The sequence below is a fragment of the Tinamus guttatus genome, unplaced genomic scaffold (assembly GCF_059628265.1).
Source record: "Tinamus guttatus ecotype Peru unplaced genomic scaffold, ASM5962826v1 Tinamus_guttatus_pri_ptg000314l, whole genome shotgun sequence".
Taxonomy (NCBI): domain Eukaryota; kingdom Metazoa; phylum Chordata; class Aves; order Tinamiformes; family Tinamidae; genus Tinamus; species Tinamus guttatus.
Genome location: NW_028288848.1, coordinates 2,485,336 through 2,508,138, shown reverse-complemented (window position 1 = coordinate 2,508,138; position 22,803 = coordinate 2,485,336). Strand labels below are relative to the sequence as shown.

At 37.1% G+C, this 22,803-nt stretch overlaps 1 protein-coding gene across 3 annotated transcripts in view; it reads right to left on the bottom strand.

Annotated features, from left to right (window-relative positions):
• Positions 1-2,638: 2,638 nt before the first annotated feature.
• The window catches only part of GPAM (glycerol-3-phosphate acyltransferase, mitochondrial), a 34,512-nt gene continuing 14,347 nt past the window's right edge, over positions 2,639-22,803 (bottom strand). For 2 of the 3 annotated variants that reach the window (XM_088528600.1, XM_088528601.1), the window contains exons 4-21: positions 21,699-21,772; positions 19,164-19,277; positions 18,205-18,354; positions 17,249-17,345; positions 16,025-16,161; positions 15,171-15,270; positions 14,302-14,514; positions 13,823-13,936; positions 11,647-11,732; positions 10,908-11,023; positions 9,938-10,008; positions 8,788-9,052; positions 8,107-8,249; positions 7,011-7,088; positions 5,158-5,298; positions 4,274-4,463; positions 4,104-4,162; positions 2,639-2,963 (exon numbers count right to left, since the gene is read on the bottom strand). In XM_088528600.1, coding sequence (XP_088384726.1) covers positions 2,847-2,963; positions 4,104-4,162; positions 4,274-4,463; positions 5,158-5,298; positions 7,011-7,088; positions 8,107-8,249; positions 8,788-9,052; positions 9,938-10,008; positions 10,908-11,023; positions 11,647-11,732; positions 13,823-13,936; positions 14,302-14,514; positions 15,171-15,270; positions 16,025-16,161; positions 17,249-17,345; positions 18,205-18,354; positions 19,164-19,277; positions 21,699-21,772 — 2,265 coding nt within the window. In that variant the 3' untranslated portion in view covers positions 2,639-2,846. The remainder of the gene's footprint in view (positions 2,964-4,103; positions 4,163-4,273; positions 4,464-5,157; positions 5,299-7,010; positions 7,089-8,106; positions 8,250-8,787; positions 9,053-9,937; positions 10,009-10,907; positions 11,024-11,646; positions 11,733-13,822; positions 13,937-14,301; positions 14,515-15,170; positions 15,271-16,024; positions 16,162-17,248; positions 17,346-18,204; positions 18,355-19,163; positions 19,278-21,698; positions 21,773-22,803) is intronic. The other variant, XM_088528602.1, reaches the window with a different exon arrangement.

The following is a 22,803-nucleotide window of genomic DNA, read 5'->3' as shown; positions in this document are numbered from 1 at the left end:
GGGAAGGCAGGTATATGTTATTAGAACAGGAAATGTGTGGAAAAGTTTCTGTGGGGGAGTGGGTGGTTGTAGTAGCACTGGACATGGGAGTCTACCCTTCAATCACAGCAGAATAGGAGATCTACAGGATGCACAGGGAAAAATCAAGTCTCACGCTCATCCCATCCTGAAAGACCCTAGTACCAAAAGACTTGCACACCTGAGTAACATGCTTGTAAGAATTACAAGACCAGCATAAGTCTTCATAAGGGGAGTCTTAAAATACATTTGTGGTAATTCAGGTCCAGTAATTTCTTCTTTACTGATATCAAAGTTCATTCAACTTGGTATTGTACCAGTAAAGGAAATATGAGAGGTTAATAGAAATAAGAAGACTGAAGGTGTAAACACAGTGCAAAAGTGTTGGTTTTAATTTTTAACTGATAGTGTGATAGTTTTCATACTGTGCTTTATTTTCAGGAAAAAGCAGAGCTGTCATGTGTGTCATAATATACATGCTTGCATACATACACACGCGCTGCAGAACACAAAGCCTTGCAGGGCAAGGGGTCATTCCGAGTACACAATTTTTCACATGCAATTTTTCCATTAAAAAAAATTTTAGAATTGTACCCTCTGTTTGCTACACAAATTAAACTTATGTTTGTTTATGTGCATATTACCCCAACTACTTACTGATTTATATAACCAGATCTGTTAAGGTAATCTGTAAATTATCTTTAGTTGTAACACCTAGCCAGAACACTCTTGGTAACCATACTATTCCTAAAGTTTGACAGCTAATATGTCAGTTAGCAGAACACTCTTTATAAAAAGTCTCAAGTTTCAATTGCTTCATATTGCTTCACTTTTAAAAGTCTGTTTATATACAATCTTCACTGTTAGTACACTTCAGATTTACTGAAGAGCAGTAAACTATAAGATCTCATTATTAACAAGCACCTAGTCTTTTTTTTTGACATTAAATGGAAGCCATCAGCATCAACTGTTGTGTGGAGCATTCATCAGGTTAACAAAAAGTGCACGTTAGATTGAATGAGATGAACTGCTTTGTAAATCTTTAGAAAAAGAAATGATGTGCAGTGTACTCACTATCCTGCTGAGATAGCAAATGTATGTAAAAAGAAAATCAGTTAGATGATTTTTTATCTGTATTAATGTAGCTTTGGTTCAGAAATTCTTAAGTGTTGTAGAGCACCTTCTTTAGTGACAGAATACATGCATCTCACAGTGCTTTAGTGTATAATGCTGACAAACTATATACACTGCAAGTTACAAATGTTAATAGCATTTAATAAAAAAAATTACAGAAATATTTGTTAACAAATGTGCAGTACAAATGCAAGCTCCTTGGCCACAAACTCAAATTGTGTGCATCAGTTTTGTGCTGGCGTAACAGTGCAAATGCTGGGATTCAAGTATGCTTTCCATATTTAAGTTAAGCAACAGAGATTACATGAATCTGTGAGGAATTTGGGGGGATTTTACTGCTTGCAAGGATAGGACGTAAGAATCAGATGAAACATTACAGTAACTGAAATGTTTAATTTCCCCTCACATAGAAGGTAATCTAAATCAGGAGAAGACATTTCACAAGCAAACTAGTTTCACGTACCACCAAATTATTGCTTCAACTAGATCACCTGTGCTGAAACAGGGGACTACAGCTTGCAACCTACTCTCCATTCACACCGAGACCAAATGAAAGCTGCTGAGCTCCACAGTGCAAGTTCTTCATGCAAACGGATTGAACTGCAAGACTGGAGTCTTGTTGCGTAGGACAGGATCATTCAACATTTTGTTTTTTATTTTCATACACTCAGTTAGAAAAAAAAAAGTAGATTGTTTATGACTTTTTAGTATTTCTAGAGGCTATTATTTCATGCTAATTTAGATCTGCTCAGCAACAAAAATACAACATGAACACTCTTTTCCAAAGAGTTGCAAAAGTTATTGCTGAAATTTTTAGGGCCAAACATAAAATTATTTCACCAAATCAAGATTTTACTCTGCTTAAAAAAAGCCCCAAAACTGACACCCTATTAATTAAAAGACTTAATATTTTTCTTCAATTAAATAATAATCTAAGATTTTACAAGGTATTCACATTTAAGCAACCATCTCCTGACTTTCATCTGGCTGAAGGACAGATGCCGTAACAAAAACAAAACTGCTACTATCACATTCTTCATGAAAGCAGTGATTAGTGCAATTTACCACTGCACTACACAGCTTTAACAGTGCAAGGTGGGTCTGCTGACATCGGCTCTCACAATCACCTGCTACATGGCCGTTATCCTCAGATGTTTGTAAGTGTTACTGTCATTAGAATTTTGGCATTTATGTTAACATTTATGAAAAGCTATGGCTTTATCCAAAAGTATATATCCCGTCTAAACAAAATTTTATAAACCGTTTATTTAAAACAATAAAACTGGATTGGAAGTTGTTTATGCCATGAGCTCGAGGTGTCGGGTTTAGCTGCAGAGCACAAATATCTGTATTTGTGCATCTGTTACAGTCTTAAAAGTTTATTTACTTAAAACATAACACTGATAAAACGTCACTCTTCATTTTAAACCTAATTCTAATTGTCTATTTTTTTGCAACATGTCTGATCATTTACATCCAGTGTCATCTGAGTATCACTGCATTACAACAGGACTGGGATTGTAAGAAACCCATAAATGCATATGTAAGAAGGCACTTGTCTTCCAGTGGTTCAAGTCAGAATAGGCCTTACCCAAACAGGGGCACCTTACACTCTGAAGGACTAGCAATGTGCCAGGCTTTGACAGAGCCTCAAACCCATCTTCATGTCCCTGGTCAGAGGTGCTATGCATGCTCTATAATACCATGAAGCTCATGATGAATTCCAGTAGTTTTTGCCTGTTGCGTTGAGGTAGGAACGTAGTGCTTAGTTCCAAAATAGTGTCTGTCCTTTGTTCTGTCTGACTGAAAACCTAGAGGACAGGGTGAATACACAATTACCAACATGCTCAAGGAGTCTCCTCTTCTCCTGTGATTAACAGTTTATGGTCTGTACTAAATTTGCCCTCGTTTACAAGACTTTTTCTTTCCCTGAAGGCTTGGATGACAAATAAAATTCACTCGTTATTCAAACTATTTAAGTTGCATGAAAAGAAGAGAAACTAAGCAATAAGCACAGTGTATGGTAAACAGACACCTTCTAACAACAGGGAGGGACAAAACATGCACCAAAAAAAAATCATAATTGAAAGTTCAAGTACATTGAAAACAAGACTTCAAATGCTATCCTCTGAGCAGATGCAAAAGCAGATGTTGTCTGGTTCTACAGCAGTGTGGGCTAGAATTAAGCTGATGGGTTTGATAAATGCTTTCTTCAGAGCTCTTGCTGTCTACAGGAAGCTCCCTTTGCTTTGCTAGCCCTTTTAAAATATTAGAAAAAAAGGACAAACACTTCATATCCCTTATCTAGCATATTTCTTTGCCTAAATGCTGATGCTTTCCAAATTGCAATGCTAAATCCTGTCTGGTATTCAGGAAACCACATCATCCTGATGAAAAGTCTTCTTTTGCAAAATCTAGATTTGCAACTTGAAATGCAAAACGTAGTGGAAAAATGCCAAACATTATTTTAAAGTACACCTTTATCCTCATGCTGGACATGGGAGCTATATTAGAATGACTCTCCTGGAACACTGAGCATTCTTTAGCCAAAATACAATAACTAGTATTTCTTGGAGTTTTAAGCAGACATTTACACTTTTGTACAGCTGTGCAAGAACAAAGGCTGCTGCCAGCTTTCTGACACTGTCAGACCCCCAAGAATGATCAGAACATGCAGTTGAGCACAGAAACTTCAGCTGCTATGAATGAACATGCCTGGATACCTAGTCATTCTCTAAACAGATTTTCCCAAGTACAAGAAATGCCTTGTTCTGCACTCTGTGTTCATCTGAACCTTAAAAAAAGCAAAATGCTCAAAGTCCACAAGACATTTGCACAGGTCTATTCACAGACTTTAAGCTGATGTCACACAGGATTCATGAATTGTCAAAATAGTGCTTAGTCGTAAAATGAAACTTAACAGTCTCTGACTTTGATCACAGCATACTTACTCCAATTTCCTTAAAGACTTTCACTGCATTTTTCACATGACTGTAGGTAGCACTCTCAGCTGCAAAGAAAACAACAGAGAGATAAACAAACTGCAACTGAATTTGGGTTACCTTGATGCCATGAGGGACAGAAGGAACAAAACACTTCAGACACAAGTTGTCTCACGTACCGTACACAGCAACGTTTTTCTCTGTCCTGCTTATTAAGTGCCTGTGCAACTTCTGAACAAATTCAGACTCAGAAACAGGACCACTAAAATTGTGTACGAAGATGACAGCAGAGCTATATGCCTCCAGTAAAGGTCCCAATAACCTCTGCAGGAAAGTGATGTACTGCTGGTGCTCCTGAGACTGGCTCACCTAGGGAAGAGCAACAAGACAGTAAATGACAGAGAAGAGGGGAAATGAGAAGTGACCTGCAACACAGTATATGGCAAAACAACTGACAAAATAATTCCTAGTGCTACAGGGATTACAGGGGCACAACACATTATGAAAACACAGCAAAAAAGTGGTTTTACCATGATGAAAAAACACCGCATATCACACACCTACACTATTTTTTTCTCTCCAAATTAATAGTTTCATAGCTACTTTCTTAAGATAGAACTAAACATGTTATACTCTTCTTCGGTCAAGAGAAATGTTGCTGTTCAATCATAGAGATGGGCATATTTTCCTAGTGTTAATATGATATCCTGAAGTTTTTGCATGAATCCCACCTGAAAACTAAAATCAACACGAGCAAACTAAGAAGGAAAATCGAGTCTGAAAATAAATACCAGCAATATGTGTCCCTTTTAAGAACATGTGTTGTTAGTATAAAAGAAAAGACCTAGCCCTTCCATCTCCTTAGAAGATTATGTTATGATTATATTTCTTCACATTTTTCTCCATGGGTAAGAGAGAAAGATATTTTACTGATTGTAGCAACGAACTAATGCTGAGAATCGGCACACAGAGAAGGGTTGTATTAGAGCTCTTACTGGAATCATGAGGAAGTTTTAATCTTTCATAATAGGCTTCAAAATTATCAACGTTAGGATAACATTACCTTCAGGTAGCAATCTCTCTGCTCCTCTCCAAAATCACTGTCTTCATCTTCCTCATCACTTCTCCAAGACAAAGGTTCAGGGAGTTTTTTATCCCACTGCTGCTCTGTAAGACTGGGGCTAACATCCTCCTGATCATCCTGCTTAAATTTGAAAGACAGGGTGGCAAAAAGGTAAGAACCTAAATCAGTGCTACAAATAGTTTTATTTTACAGCATCATCTGACTTGGTTTTCATCTATTTCTAGCCTCACTTACGTTGAATGCATTATACTGGCTTGGGACAAGAAAATGGGTGACTGTAAGCTAAAGCTGAGAATAAACAGGCAAGAAAATGCTTGAGTGTACAAATCATTGACTGTACATTATGTGGAATCATTGTCAACCCAGAAATGAGCTCCAGTTGCATGAAACAAAGGTATCTAAAAATAGAGAATCAAAGAACAGATAAAAATTTCCTGGTACTGACAGTGTTTCCTGGCTATGCTAGAGATTGACAGGATTAAACAGCACAGAAATCCCTATCAGTAAGAACTATTTGGTATACTAAGAAATACATCTGAATAAACGACAGTCCCAAGCAGTTGTCCTCCACAAGGACAGAATAAAATAATCTACTGAAGATGCTAAGTTGGTAAGAAAAGACCCCCTATGATTATTCCATTTAGAAATATGAAGTCAGCAAGAAAATAAATAGAGACTTCATAATTACCTTCATAATATACATGACAAATGCCTCTAGCAAATGAAGCCTAACATCCTTTCAAATCTACAGTATGATCAAGTTTTTTACTTGAAATGAAGAAAAGATCACAAAATAAGTTAAAAAATACTAAAGAGAACACTATGTTAAGATTGTTTCTTAGTTTTAGGAACAGGCACTAGACTCACAGGAAAAGAACCAAAAAAACAAGCAGAGAGTGATCTATTTAACTCTAACAGAAAATTTATCAGTGCGTTGTGTTATATCTCAGTATACTGAGAGAGGATGCAGTAGCAAGCTACCTTTCCTAGGGAACAGACTGTAAGAACCCCACGAACACTTCCAAACTGTCCAAAGTCATGAAACAACCACTGCTGACAGTATTTTATATGCTCATTATATATAAAACAAAAAAATCTGAATATGTTTTACAAGACATGAGGAGGTTAAAAAAATAAAGGGGGGGGTTTTGAGCTACGGAAATTTACTGTTGGGCTATCTCCCTTCTTAAGCATTCAAGTGTTACACGAGTGGTGTGTACTGGACAAAGCAGACAAGTTTTTATATGAAGCCTACGATGTGCCTACATCCCCAGCTATAAAGAGCAAAGGACAGACTCAGTACTGGAGCTCAGAAAACTTTGTAAGGCAGGTTACATGCTTGAGGAGGCAGAGACACACATTTGCTACTGTTCGCACCTATATTTCCTTTCTTGGAAATAGGACATGCGGGTTTTTTTTTGCCTAAATCCTTTGAATTGTAAGCATTTTTGAATTTTTTTTTTAAATCATTGCATTCCAATTCATGACAGCATGTCGGTGCTTAAGATAAATATCCAGCTATCTCTAGTACAGTTTGAAAGACTTCCAATAATAAAATTATTCCTCATTTTATAAGATAGTATAAAAATGTGTCGTGTTTAATGGTGTAGTGATATTACACACACAATCCTTCATAGCATTACAATATGTTTATACTCTAATGTCTCAGGCTTATAATAGAAAGAAACACACAAACAGTATTATCTGTCCTAGATATATTAAGATGTTACAAGCTTTCAGTAATAACATATATTTAAAGCAAGTCACAAGCATGATCTATCTATGAGTAAAGTATAAAAAAACAAACAAGTTCTGTGGTTTTATCACCTTACCTCGGCCACTAGAAGAATCCCATATTGTATTAGCCTTTCCACCGATTCATGGCAAACTTGATATATCACCTGGCAAGGCTACACAAAAAGAAAGAAATGTACCAAATTTGTACCCATTTTAAGCTCTCTGGTTTCCGATCCAGGAGAAATGTTTATATATATACATGTATATGTATACACACACATACACACACATGTATAAACAAACACACACGCATAAGTCCTTTTAAGCAAGCACTTATAATTTTAAGTATGCAGAGTGTCTTTAAAACTGAGATATCATCAGTTCTCAGCATGTTGCAATAAAACAAAAAAGCAAAGTCAGGACGTGTAATGTTGCTACTAAGTATTAGGTGTGGCACACTGGCTCCTGAGCCATTATGTAAACCGAGAGTATCTCTAAAATCTGGGCCTTAACTCCCAGCTTAATTTCAATCAAATATGCAGTGAGTTTGCTAGTGTCAAAGACTTGTACTTGTCTAGATGGAAAAAAAAAAAAAAAAAAGCATTAAACAGCCTTAGGGGAAGTGCAGATGCAGCTGTGATTTCTAATGGCATAAGTGAGGTGAAGTATGTTGTTGGAAGATGTTAAGAAGTCCAACCTCAAGTTGTTGGAACATGACAGAGATCAACCTTCTTTCCTCAGGAAAAGCTTACTGCCAGCACAGCAGAAAAGCCACAGGCTCACCCCAAACTTTCAATCCATCACTTGCACAAGCAGCAGACATCTTACAATGTATACATCACTTAAACCAGAGGTGAATTGTTTTTCCCATACCTTGCTAAGCAAACCATGAATGTGGCAAGGTAATTCACACCAAAATCTCAAGCCAGAGATCATTGAGATGAACTGCTATAATGCAATTACACTCACTGAAATGTTCAAACATTTCCCTGAAGTAAATGAGAACAACACTATTTCCTTTTCAAACGAAATTCAATGTCCTGCCACTCATATCACCAAACTGTATTTACAGAGAACATATCATAACAAAAGCAATTAAAGAAGGCATCAATGCATTTTAAAGTAACAAAGACAGTTCCAAACAGAATGAAGTTTGAAATGTGCAAAACTCATGCAATGAATTTCACTTACCAAAGATACAGTAAACTCATTAGAAAGCAAGTAACACAAACTAGCAGCTTTGCGGACCAAGTGTTCTTGACTGATCAAGCTGGAAGAAGCACCCGTGGTCCCATTTCTGTACCTTTTACTCTGAACTGCATGAAGACTGCAGGCTAGAACAGAAGCAAACATAAGCAAAGTCTGTTTATGAGGCGTTTTCTAGCAAAAGAAACTTAAGCTTTTATTTTATGTTTTATTTTACCTAGGCTTTCAAAAGTAGTCAACCATTGCAGATGAAAGGAAAGATCTGAGAACTAGAGGTAACGGCCACAAACTGAAACACCAAAAGTTCCACGGGAACTTAAGGAAAAATTTCTTAACAGTGAGGGTGACAGAGCACTGGAACAGGCTGCCCAGAGACGTTGTGGAGTCTCCTTCTCTGGAGATCTTCCAAACCCGCTTGGACACAGTCCTGTGCCACATGCTCTAGGTGACCCTGTGTGTGCAGGGGGGGTTGGACTAGATGATCTCTAGAGGTCCCTTCCAAACTTAAACATTCTATGATTCTATGATCTGACCTATGCAAAACATTCCTAACAAAATGAATTACAGTAATGTATAAATCAAGAAGAGAGTATTAATAAAATAGATTATGTTATAGTGTGTAAGAGTTACAGGAAATACAACTCCTTGGTAAATCCCAACACATACCAATAATGGCCTCTTTAATGAATACATGAACTACTCCATTGCTGTAGAAGTTGAGTTCAAAGACAGCTGGTATCCCTGTGCTGGGAGTGATGAAGAACTCGTTGTTTCGGCTAGTGTTTGTGATATTTACACAGTTTCCCAGCAAGTGCACGGCATGCATGACAACATCATCCGAGTTCCCTGAAAATCCTAAGTCAAAGTCGCGGGCCAAGACCTCCTCCTTCATGGAGAAGAAATCTTCTACCAACCTGGAGAGATCAGTTCCCTAGAAATGAAAATAGAACAGCAGGATAAAAAATTATTTTTGCACAAAAAAAGTACCTCTGTTCTTATCCATAAGCCACACAAGCATGCACCTAAGAAATACATCAATGAACTATTTTTTTTTAAATAATCCAAAGCAAAACCTACCTTATTAGAAAAACTTGTTTTCATGTAATTTTTGCCAAAATAGCCTATGAGATTATAGCTTAAAATCACAGAGGGCTGATTTCACAAGCTGCAAACACCTGAATGTTTGTTTAGAATACACTAGAGATCTCATATTTTCATTAGCTCCACTATAAACTATTATTATTGATTATCTAAGAATATGGATACAAGAATAACTAGTAGAATGTTTGTTCAATTAGCTGGAGACATGTGGAAGAGCTTTTCCTCAAGTATTTGTTTTTGTTTGCTTGTTTGTTTTTGCCAAGATGGCTTCAGACCACATAGTAAAATTAATCTTTCCTACAGTCATTTTACAGAATTGGAAGAGTGAACTGACAGGAATGGTTGAGAATATCCTCACAAAACCCATTCCTCCAAGTTACATATTCAGAAATTCAATTAAATGTTGGCATCTTTCTGCCATCATGGAGTAATATTATAGTATTAAAGATCAACAAAACTCATTTGCAAAGTAATGGAAGAGCTGCTAACATATCCAATAGCATATATGCTTAAATATCTGGGATCCAAAAGGAATCATAATGCAAAGAATTAAGATCATGTAGTCTTATTTTTTAAAAAAACTAAAAAAAGCCCCAAAATCTCATTATTATTATTTCATCAGTAAAGATGCATCTTCAAGTATCATATAGTAGCAAAGTGCATAGTTCTTGATTAAGGGCATACAAAGTGCTGCTCGGTGCGTAAGCAGCCTTACCTGTCTATGTCTGTAGAGCAACAAACAGGCAACTATGTGGGTAGACATCACAGCACAGGACTTGTTAGCAGCTAGAGGTAAACAAAACAAAGTTAGACTGGAACTTGTTATGTATCTGAGAAGGTCAAAACATCATTAAAACTGAAACTGTTATCATTATTAAAAATAAAAAGGTTTATACAAGCTTGTGTGGATACAAACTTGCATAGGGGCTATGCCTTTTGAATGAGAATAAAGTGCATGAAGTCTGTATAATAATAATAAAAGGGTATAAACTCTAGAATTTCAACTGCACTCTGATAGTACTGCATTGAGAAGCCTCTGGTAAGTCACCCAGCCCCGACTGCTTCAGTTCCATCCAGCAAGGAATGACCATATTCACCTGCATGGTAATGACCAGGTAGAATTCTACAGCACTCTAGGCATGTAAAAGATTAAAGTAAACAAACTTCAGTGAAGAAGTCTGAATAAAAGCCAAGAGTTTTCTGCAATCAACTGCTAAGCACAATTTCATACATATCTTTTAAACCACAAATCGTAGACCTACTAATTAAAAAAATAATAAGAACCACCACACATAAGCTGTAAAACCAGGCAACAGTCATCAACGCAGCTGCATGAATTCATGTGTTTTACATGCAAAATAATGCCTGTAAGACATGTAAGGAATTCCTTACATGGTGTGCTGTGAAATCAGTGCATCAGCGTGACATTCAGCTCAAACACTTCAGCGTTCAACAAGCTGGCATTTCAGTGAAGAAATAGAAAGTTATCAAAACAAACTAAATATCTTGCCATTAACCAGAGAAATGATTTATTACATATTAAAGAGAAGTGAAGGAGAAAGGTAAAGGAGCATCTGAAGTCAAGAAATATTCAGCTGAACAGGGGGAATTAGGAAGTATGACACTACCACGCAGCAATCAGCAATAAAAAGGAAAGGAGCTGATAATGACACTGTAAAACTTACTGAACAAAATATGCTCAGCCAAGTTGGCTATCAACTCTCTCCTGTAGGGCTCACAGGTTATATCCCTGGTGTTAGGCAGTGAAGCCTCTGAACCTTCATCCACAGTATCACTCGGTCTGAATACAGAATAAAAATTTGCAATATGAAGTTTTCATCAAAATTAGAACAACCTTGCCTGATTTATTTTATACACACTGGCTGAATTACATAGCATTAAGAACACTGCACATTCTAGTTAAGGACGAAAAAAAACAAATGTGTCACATGTAACAAGGTCCACAAATATTTGAGTATCTACATAACTTTCCAGATGTTTTCTTCATACTAAATAATAGTCCAAGATAAGACTCCTCAGAAAAGAAACAGTAATACCTTTTTCTCTGGTTATTCCTGACTTTGCCATCATAGCATTTGCACCCCACAAATCTTTTCTCTTTGATGAATATGGACAGCAAAAGCACATTCTGCAGTTCTGCCATGAGGGTGTTTTCAGCCCTGTCACTCTATATAGTAGAAAGTCTTCTATACATAGCTACAACTTACAAATTGATATTGTTTTTGCCAGGACCACACAAGCTTGTATAAGTCAAGAACAGAGCTCAACTAACATGTAAATCTGTATAAGAAATGCAGCCCTAGCCCTGAAGTGCAGTTTTGCATTTCTAAGCAACGATCATCTCAAGAACAAAAAAGCCACCCAACCTGTCCTCCCTCTCCCCAGTCCCCCCATATGCTCTACCTTGATGGAAGAATAGCTGGTAACAAAGCTTGTTCCAAAGAAAGAGGAGCAGGTACTGGTTTTTGACTTTGGCTGTTTACATACTCCTGTTAGGAGAAAGACTTGTTATTTTGATACCTTTTCACTTTATTTTTACATTCAACTGCTAATGTTATTTATAAAAATAAAGAAAAAGAAGAAGGAAGAAAGGGAAAAAAGAAAGAAAGGCAACCATTCAAAAAAACCACAACTGTAATTAAAAATGGCCCACAATACAAAAGGTGAAATAAGGTCGCAGAAATTAAAAATTTGCAGCAGTTTGTTCACTGGTAATTTCCACTACATTGAATCTGTACTTCAGAAAAAACACTGCAACAAAACAAAACATTATCCCTGTCAGTACCCTGCTGGCAACAACTCTCTTGAGACTGGATTCTCCATGATTAAAATTAATGGGAACTGCTTTCATTAACATGAATGAGAGCAAAGCCTAGTATCCATTCTGGTCAACATAAAATTATAACAACTGCTTGTTGCTGCCGTCCTCACAAACCCCAGGATAGGGAGCAGCTCCATAAATAAACACCACAGAAATTCTGGCTCTAAGACACTGCACAGTGCTTTAATTTAAAGCACCCAGGATGCAGGCAGCACACCACACGCTTGGAGCTCTTTCTCACAAGTAAATGCCTTTCCTTATAGGTTACCATTTGCATTATTCTGTTCTCAGGACACTATGTTCTCCCAGTTCCTATAAAGACTGATGTAGGAAACCATAGAGCCACTTAGCCTGCTGATCAGGAATACATTTCCCTCCCGGAAAGCTGCTTAAAAGACTTTCACAGCAAACTCTCTCTATTTCTGTATTCACAGAGCTGCTAATGCTCAAAATTAACCCCAAAAGCTCATCTACTTTAGACAGATGAAAAAAAATACATACATGTATATAAACCAAACTGCAGAAATATAACTACATAAATTTTAAATTTATAGCTGTACTTCTGCAATTGTCTATCAAAGCATCCTCAAACAATTATTATTAATCTCATACTTACACCTTTCTGAAGTACAAGAAAGGGTACACATACAAGCGAGACATGAGAGAGGCAGCTAAGAAGGCATGGAGCAATTAGCATTTCACTAGATTAAGAGGCCAGATAACCTTCTTTTCCTTATACTGATCCAAGACCAATTGCTAACTCTGCACCAAGAATAGTTTGGAAGTGACCCAAGCCTTCTTATTTGGTAGGCAATTGCCACCTTTCCAAACTACACTAATTATAATGCAGCACAGACAGTCACAATAATTTTATGCTGTGGTAACTGAACTCTCCAAAGCTCTCCAACCTACTGCTCTTCTGAGAGAAGCAGGCCAGAAAGAACAAGAATGCCTAATTAATTTGAATAATGTTCTAGTGGATGGATGTTACAGTAGTTAATCTAATTAAAGTCAATACAGCAGCAGAACACAGATTAGTGACGTGCAGATAAATTAGGTATAATGCTGGCAGATTCTGCAAAGAGATTAGAGGAAATTTAATAGGGAAGGCAGCCAGCTGTTACCTACCCCTTCCCCAAGAACCCACAGAACATCATTTGATGAGTTAGTATAGGTAATAGCAGCAAGCTAATAATGATGGCACTGAGAGCATACATAGAGAAAGATTTTACATACAGATAATGTATCCATGACACTTTTACAGTCACTAACTTGCTTAGCACTAATTTGCTTAGCACTAATTTGCTTAGTGAAATAAAATGCCCTTTGCCTACAACTAGTATAAACCATTCAATTACTCAAACTGAAGTGTCTTTTCCTTCAACTCCACAACATAAAAGAATTGCTACATGGATCATTTTAAAGATGGTTTGTTAAGGAAAACAGCAAAAGCTACTCAATAAAAATACTTACACTATTTAAAAACAAACAAACAAATATAAACCTTATTATTAACATTAAGACTATTTCAGTTTATCACAAAAATGCCCCAAGACTGCTATCTCCAGCAAAATGAGGAACTTGTATACCTTTTCCCACTGAAATAGACCTCTGCACAGAACACTAATAATACAGATAACATAAAATGATAGCACACAACGAGAATTTCAAAATAAATGTGTCTCACTATAGGAACTTCAGAATATCTAGTCTTCAAAAGAGTCTTAAAATAAATAAATTAAAAGAATTCGAACTTACTTTTAAGGAAAATGGTTGTGCAAAATCTACTCTGACGCACCCATAATTCTTCCGCAGCATTCTGAAGACTCCTCTAGCTATACCCCAAAGGCTCTCATTCTTTTTAGGCTTCCCCTGGAAAACATTTATTGTTATTTTTGTTTGTTTCTTTTTCAATTCAGAATTAAAAGTCTTTCTTTTAATTAAAATGCAAACAACAGAAGACTGACAATCAAGTCTGACACACCTTCCAGCTCCAAATAAACCTAGAGAACCACTTTTTTCCCATACATAATAATTTGAATGTACTTAGAAATATATTCCCCATACCTAGTCACTCCCTCTGAGAGGCTCTGTGTTTCCCAGCTCTGCACACTTTGATGCTAACACGAAGTACCCATGACAGAGGATGACCAGCACAGAAATTAACTATATAACATGTTGCCCTGCACACAAGCAGAAAATCTCTTAGGCAAAACAAGTTGTTCAATTATTCTTACCAGCTGCTCACCACTATAGTGACCTTCAATGATGCGATCGTAGGAGATTCCCACAGGTATAATTAGGACGTCGGGAGTAGCATTTGAAAAGAGAGCATCCACGACCACAGACAGAAGACCGACTCTAGCACCGGACGTCTTCCCGCTTCGAGACCGCGTGCCTTCCAAGAATATTTCTAAAAACTGCTGCTGTCTCAACAATTCTTCTACGTGCTGAATATAAAGAGACGGAAAAAAGAAAAAAAAAGTGTATTTCATTATACTGACAAATTCATGTTTGAAATGGAACTGACAGGAATACTTGCAAAAAATAAAACTAAACCAATAATCAATGCTTTACACAAAACCAGAAAAACCTGTAATTTAATTTGCATGAATATAGAAGCAGTATAATGCCATTTATTCATGAAAAAGCATCTCTAACAACAGCTGATATAGCTGATTTGCATTTCTCTCTTCTGGTTTCCCAGTACATCCTATCTTCCACACTTCAAAAAGAGATGTACTGACAGGCACAAAGGATTACCTGGACACATCATAAACAGAGAGACATCCCTTAAATTAATATAATCAGTGTAGATATGCCCAAGTGCAAAGTACAAGACTAAAATTCAGCATTAATTCATAGACTGTTAATTCCACTTTAATAAGGATTACTCAAGGTGAAAATCTCATCCTCAAGGATGCCGGGCATTAAATTATTACATTCTCATTTATTTCATATATTCAAAAGGCAACACAACAATATACCCTGCTTTTGCAGTATGATCCCCAAGAAAATTCAAATCAACAAGCATGCCCTGCCAGGTGGGATCAATCACCAGCCAACTGCAACGCTACCTAGGGAAAGGCAGACAAGAACCACGTACCACGTAGAGCAGAGCTCTGTACAGAAAGTCCTTCCGGCCGTCGCGACTCTGATCTAACTTCCGACGAATGAAAAATCCTCCCAGCTTGCGGATCAATGTGCTGCATAAACAAGAATTATCAGCATTAATTTTAATTTGCAGGAAAACACTATACAGCCACTACAAAATTCCTAATGAAACTGAAATTACCGAAATTTGGAATTACTAAAATCCCCTCAAACCACAATGTATTACGCTATTCGTACTTGGTGTGACCCACACAAAAATTACTCATGTTAATGAGCAGGTTTTTCTGTTCAGATAGCCCCCGTTTTCCTTGTTGCCTGCCACAGTACCCAGTAGCTCTTCACAGATCAGCAATGGCCAAATTCTGATTTACTGGCAAAGATTAGCTAAAAGACTTTCTTGCATTCTTCAGCCATCAGAAATATAACTTAAACGCTGGTCAAATTGGGATATCTCTCCATAAAGCTTTATTTACTCACTATGGTAGCCTACAAAAAGTTAGCCCTTCATAAAGAAGAAAAATTGTCCATTTGCAATATTTTTTTCCCTACATACTCATCTTTCCTTAGTCACCTACCCAATTTCTTTGGAGTCTCCTAAAGAATGAAGTGTCATTCCTTACACTGTTTAGGTTAGGACAGAGAGTTTGTTATACTCCCTCTGTAACTATGTAAGAGGAACCAAATAAATCCTGCGGAATGACTCTATAATATACTGCTTATCTTACATATGGACCACACCATTGGCTACTGTGTTATAACAACACGGGTCACCCGAAGATACCTCTCAGTTTTTTTATTTAGTTATTTTTTTCAAGTACGTGGCTCCATTTAGTTTATTATCTTTACCTGAAGATGGGTATGTTGAGATTGTTTCCCGATGCAATATAGGGTGCTTTGATGTTATGGCAGAAAAGAATGAACGTGAGGAGTAGATAGTCGATGTGAGATTTGTGAACAGGCAAGAAGATAAGAGGCAAATTCATCTATGGAGGGAAGAGAAGGAAAAAAAAAGGGGCAGGGGATAGAGAAAATTAATAAGAATTGTGGAATAATACTCTTTTTCTCTATCACAGAGATGGCTAGTATCGTACTATCAGAACTGATGATATTTTACAGTTTATTTACTTTTAGCTTTCATTCATCTGTCACGGTGAGAACATTTTAGTCAACTTTACTTTTAAATTTTCATTGACTGGTAGATTTTAGCTGTAGATGTTACAAGAAAACAATGACTGATACTCAGTTTCTTCAAACTCACACTACTAAGACAAACACCAAACAGTTTATGAGAATGCAGTGAAACCATGAGCTGCTATTTCTATCTCATAAATCAGCAGAGACTTATGAATAGTAGGGTTTCAAAGTTTTGCAACTGAAAATATTAAGAAACATTTATTTTTATTTCTAGCTCCTATCTCTTTATCAAGTATTGCACATATCTGCTCTCAGGAATGTTTCTTGTTAATTAGTGCTGTAGATACACAGTATTAATGCAATTATTTGTTTGCTATTGGCATACTTATCTAATGTATCTCTCAGGTGAACCCTGCACAAAAGATTAAAGCTGTGTTTAGGTAAGTATTTCTGGGTAAATTCCTTTGGGTATAAAGAAGATGGTAGAATTTAGGGGCTATATTAATCCTCAATACTGAAGGATTGGCAGCAGACTGCTAAAAAGTAAGCAAACAAGTTTATTTCTTAAAGATTTTTTTATTCCAAATTGAGATAAGAGTGATTGTGAAAATCCTAAATGGACCTACTAACTTATTACTGGCTGCCTCAGCACAGAGAAAGAACTGGATGCAGGTTAGGCAAGATAATCATTCAACCTTATAGTTAAAATTTGACCCCAAAACAAAGACAAAACTGGAAGTTTACCTGGTATTTTAGGTTACACAACTAAAAGAGCATGGTTGTTAACTAGGAATGGTATTTCACAGATTTGAGACAGGTATGTCCAGAATCTGGTCTTCATGCAGATGTAGCAGAACTCTTCATAAGTAAATGCTACAAACACTAATAGAAAGCACATCAGAAATCTGTCTTACTAGAGTCCCCCAATGTCATTACCTCTGTTGCTGCTTTGACCATTTCTATTTGACCTCTGTGGATCTGAATATTCCAGAAAAAGCTGTTAAACAATTTTAGCAATATCCAGCCAGTCAACCTGAAGGAAGAAAAAACATAAAAGAACTTAATTGATGCTTTCTTTTGTACTGCTTTCATATCACTAACAAAAAAACTATAGAATCTAATTAGTCTAAAATCAAATTAGTCTAAAATCAAATTGCTCAACAAGTTCCTGCCTACCAACTAGGACACGATTAGTGACCACATTTTGGCTCTTGGCCTGCTGCAGTTATGACACAAAACTTGAAGGCTGCTCAAACTGCAACGTCTTTCCAACATTTGAGGAAAGCTCACAAAGACTGTGATCTGTTATGCTAACTCAGCTAGCAGATGAACTTGTTAGGTGATGATGAGTATCAGGTCTTATGTGCAAATTTCAGGTAGTCACAAAAAGAGGTAGGGCTTGCAGCACTACAAGTCAACAGTGGGGGGGACTAACCACATGACAGACATCAAGTCACATATAGTAGTTAAGATAGACATCAAAATAGAAAATTATATCCAAGATAAGGCTTTCTTCAACATATTTATAACAACAGATTGCAATACTCAATGGCCAACAGAAAAAAAAAAAAAAATAAAGATCTTTCACAGTCTACGATGCTTCAGTTAGCCGTTCTTACTAGGATCAGCCTAAAAAAACAGATACAGAAGTATGGGGCCAGTAGCTTACTGGACGAAGCTTAACTTAAAAAGAAAAGATTTATTTATTCTTGTTTTTATCATCAGGTTAATTACTTAGGAAAAAAAGAAAAAAGCTACATCTGTAGAGGAACAATAACTATCATAATTCCCATTATTAAAAATTAAAAGGAGATGTTCTCCTTATGGTCAATATAGAGAAAACTTGGCTGTCCTTGTACCCAATGACAACACCTACAAGACACTTTTATTACCTGATTAAAGTAGGTGACACAGTTGCTACCATTTCCTGCAGAATTTTCCGAGCTTTTTTCTTCACTTTGCTGATAGCTTTGGGATCTGCCTGAACAAAACTCCCCGGAGCACTTGTTTCAGAAGCTTCATCTAAAATGGCCTTCTGTACTCTGGGATTAAGAAGTAAAACTTATGAGACAGTTATGCAACACAGCAGCTAAATACACAGCTAAATACACCAATTTCTGCTGTGAAGGAGTACATATTACTACAGGAATAACCTGCAGGCATAAGCAAACATGCACACTAAAATATCGTGTAATCCAAGGGAATTAAATTTAATCCACCAAACTCCCAAATCTAATTAAATAGATGCATGGGATTAACATCCTCAGAATCGACCATATAGAATACCCATATACAAAGGAAATCCAGAAGAGGCAGGAGTGCTTGATGCAGGCAGTAACTGGCCTCTGGCAAAACCAGACTCAAGGAGCAAGCATGTGGTTGAATTTCTTTGTGCCCAAGCAGAATGAATACCTTAATATTTGATTTGGGCTCAGTAAGCCATTTAATACGTGGTATTTGACGCTGAAATTCTATTGCTTTATTCCAGTTTTGCTTCACAGTCTTTATGTATGATGAACTAAGTCTCTCTGAAATGCTGCATCCCTATTATGACAACGACTTACATAAATTAGATAAAGATTTGAAGAGTCTCCACATGGCAATCTGTTTTTCTCTGTGCTGTCCACCGTCCACTCATATATCATTTATTTGCAGATTAAGAATTACAACTCTCCCCTCAATTATTTGAGCAGAAATTGCAAGTTACAGTGCTAAAGGGCTGTCCTGAAGATCCTGTGTTTTCTAATACTAAACAATGGTCTGGTTTTCAAAATCTAGTGTTTCCAAATTTTTAAATCATATTATACGTATCAGTCATAGGTAAACAATAGGTTATTTGGCAGTATCTTACCGGCTGTTATTCAGCACATTTTCTGTCAGATTCTTGGCAAACATACCCTTATGAACATCCCTCTCTTGCACAAAAAGGACATAGCAAAGCCGTCTTGCAAGCCACCCTCTGTACCTACAAAAATATGAAGAGGTTTTTTAAGTGTGACCCTCAAAACAAGCCCTGAAAAAAATATAAATATGTACAATTGAAAAGTAAAGTTTTTCAGAAATCTGCCTTAAACTTTCTGAATTTCCTCTCTATTTATTTAAGATAATTTACCCACCCTGTTCAGCCATAGGCTCTCCCCTTTAAATTAACTAACCCTGTTTCTCTGTACTCTGAACCTTCTCTTTCTTTCTCCTTTTCATTCTACACTAAAGTTACTGTTTTCCTTTCCTAAATAAGCAATCATACAAATCACATACCAAAAATTCCACACAATATGAGGATGCGATGTTAGGAAAACTGTTCAAAAGAAAATGCACGTAACAGAGGAAGGGCTAAAATCCAGCCTTTTAGCAGACATTCATAATTGCTCCCCCTCTTCTTACAGTTTCCCACCTCACTCTCAAGGTCAGGAGGACACCAGCTGCCACAGATGGGAGTCATGCCATGATCTAGAGCAAGGGCCCCAGAACTTGCCATCAGGAGCAATATGCTTGTAAATCAAAACTGATGAGCGGGGGAAAATTAAGAGCATCATCTTCTTTTTTTCTCTCCTTTCTCCTTCCACTTCCTGCACCGACCATCTCCAGAGAAAGGAGGTTTGGGGACTGTGAGAATCATGCACTGCTGATGTCCCCGTGGGAGTCCCAAAGCTAATCACATTTGAAAATTTGTTGCCTGAATTGCTCGCAGCAACTTTTGAAGCTCCCTACCACATTTTAACACTTGTATAAAGATATCGAAACAAACTAGAAAAGATTACTAAACTCTTTTATCATAAAATTCTAATCAACCTAAACGCATAGGCCACTTGCATTGTAATTAAGTACACATGCATAATCAATACAGTCAGGCACATAAGTCATCCAAATAATCAGACTGCCTTTCTATGGTCTTTCTATGACCAAGAATTTTGCTACCATACTGTCAGGGAAGTTGGCTTAATTACTTTCCCATTTCCCCTTCCACTCCGAGCTTGAGTGCTTTATGTGTTTTTTCTTAAAAGTTAAGTTTATACACTTCTTTCCGACAAATATTTTAGTAACTATGAACATATAAGCACAATAGCATTCAATTGATAAAAGGATCTGTCAGAGCATGAAGGCTTCTGTGTTCATTTTCCAGCCTGGACATAATATAAAATGATTAGAAAAATCTATGTTTTCTAATCCTCCAGTAAAGACAAAAGAAAACACAGACTACAGACCCAGTCAAGATACCTTATTTGGATCGGACACTTGCAACTGATCACAAAAGTAAAATATTCACAGCTCAGAAAAGCTGTGATTATCACTCAATAGAGCTCCCACATTCTACTAGCAGCTAAAGAAAATCCCCCTTGTTTTCAGAGGCCAAGAAAGAACCACTCTGTAACCCCACTGGACCCCAGAACTTCATTAACACTCAATTTTCTGCCTATAATGACATTCTGAGCTAAAGGCATTTTATTCCATTAACCCATATTTTGATGCCCTTACATTTCTAATTTAAAAACCTTGAGTATTCAAAAGACTAGATTTTCAGAACTAATAAAAAAAATTAATCAGTATTTCAGTTATTTTTCTGCATCCAGAACTACTAGCTCAATTCTTTAAAAAAATAATCAGAATTGAAGACAGAACAGCCTCGGCACGAGCTTGCTGCGACTCCAGCACGGCACAAAGCTGCCTTTCTTAGGCTGAGCCCCGGCGCTGTTCCTGCAGCCTGGGGCCTCCCTTTGTTTGCTCCCACTCCACCACAAACTCTGCAGAGCCTTCTTATGCTAACGATTACCCTAAAAACCTGAGTAAGCACTATTAGCTTCTCAGGCAAGAAAATAAGGACAGGGATTTGTGTGCTTCCAGCGTCTTCATCCCAGACCAGCAAACAGATTTCAAATTGTGTGAAGATGCATCACGGTTTTTGCCACATATGCACCATCTTTGGGGAGCTGCTCTCTGCCACAGAGGCACAGGAGACACAGAGCAGATCACTTTTGGATTAGATTTTTATTAGAGATAACAATCAAAGCTGAAATTGAGTCCCATACTTGCTCAGGAAAATAACAATGTGGCCTGAAGTCATTCTTAAGAAAAGGGACAAAACAGCCTTATAACAGGACGGATATGGTTTCGGGCACTACTGGGGAAAGGCTGCTCTCTTTTTTTGTGAAATCAGTTTGACCCTTACACTCGTTGCTTATAAACCCAAGGAACTTTGTCCAAGCACAGACTATATTCAGACAGAGTTTATAGGTATGTTACTTTTCTTAAACCAGGATCAGTTCCCGCATAGCAGGACAGCAACATAAGCACTCAGTCTGGACGATCCAGGAGATTTCCCTGCCATGAGACACATGAAACAGAACACACGAAAACTTACAGGCAAAAGAAAAACTTACTACATTACCTCGTATGTGTTTCATTGATATATATGACATTACGTAGGCCCAAAGAAGGAATACTAGCATTGAACAAATTATCCTGTAAAATCAAGGAAAGAGAGATCAGCAGGCTTTCCTGGTGCAGGAATAGTCATATCTCTGCATTCATAACAACATAGTCATAAGTCATAGACTTCCCTTAAGTGTGTATAAACTGTTCCGAAATAGGATAAAATTCAGAAAGTCACTGTTCTCAGTTCCAGCACCTTTAATGCATTTTCCAGACCTTACTGTATGCAGGAGAGAGACCTGTATTGTATCCTTCAAGTTGTACCAAGTTTGAAGCTGTATCCTTCAAACCAGTATGTTTTATTATAACATTATATTCGAAATTAATATAAGCTAGGACTTTTCATGATACAGAAGTCATATTTGAGATACAAATTTATTAAGCCAGACTCAGGTACTCTAGAACAGTTGACCACTGAAGTGTCAGGGTATCCACAATTACTTGACAAATGATCTTCACATTCCCACTCTGCAGGCAACAAACTCAATTCAGTCTTTCAGATCCCTGGCAAAGACCAGATCATCAGCTGCTCCAGGATGAGGTTGGAAGCATTTTGCTTTGGATAAACAAATATTCCTTGGCAAGCAGATCTGAACTTTAAACTTCCATATTCCAAGCAAAAACTTTGACCAAGAGGTTAGTCTCTTTCTACCCAAATAAAATTTAATTATAAAAGTGGGTACTATGCCAACAGGCAACACAGCTGAAACCTCTGGGATTGTGCACATCAAGGAAAGCAAACACAGAGGACAGTGAGGATGAACTATTGCACAGGTAGAGCTAGAGACATGCTGGTTACCATTAACAGGGCATCTGCAGGACAGCCTCATTACTGATTTTACAATCTGATAAGAATCTGATTTGTTTGTGTTTGAGGCAAATTTGTGTTTGTTTGTACATTCAGGCAAAGTGAAATGAAATTACTTCTTTCTTTGCCTCCCAAAAAATCAGCAAAGCTGAGAAAGCAGCACAGAAGTCTTGAGTCCACTCGAGTGCTCTAACCTTGGCTATAATCTTGCTTTAAATAGGAAGTTCATCCCCCAGGTGTAATGCCACGCTTC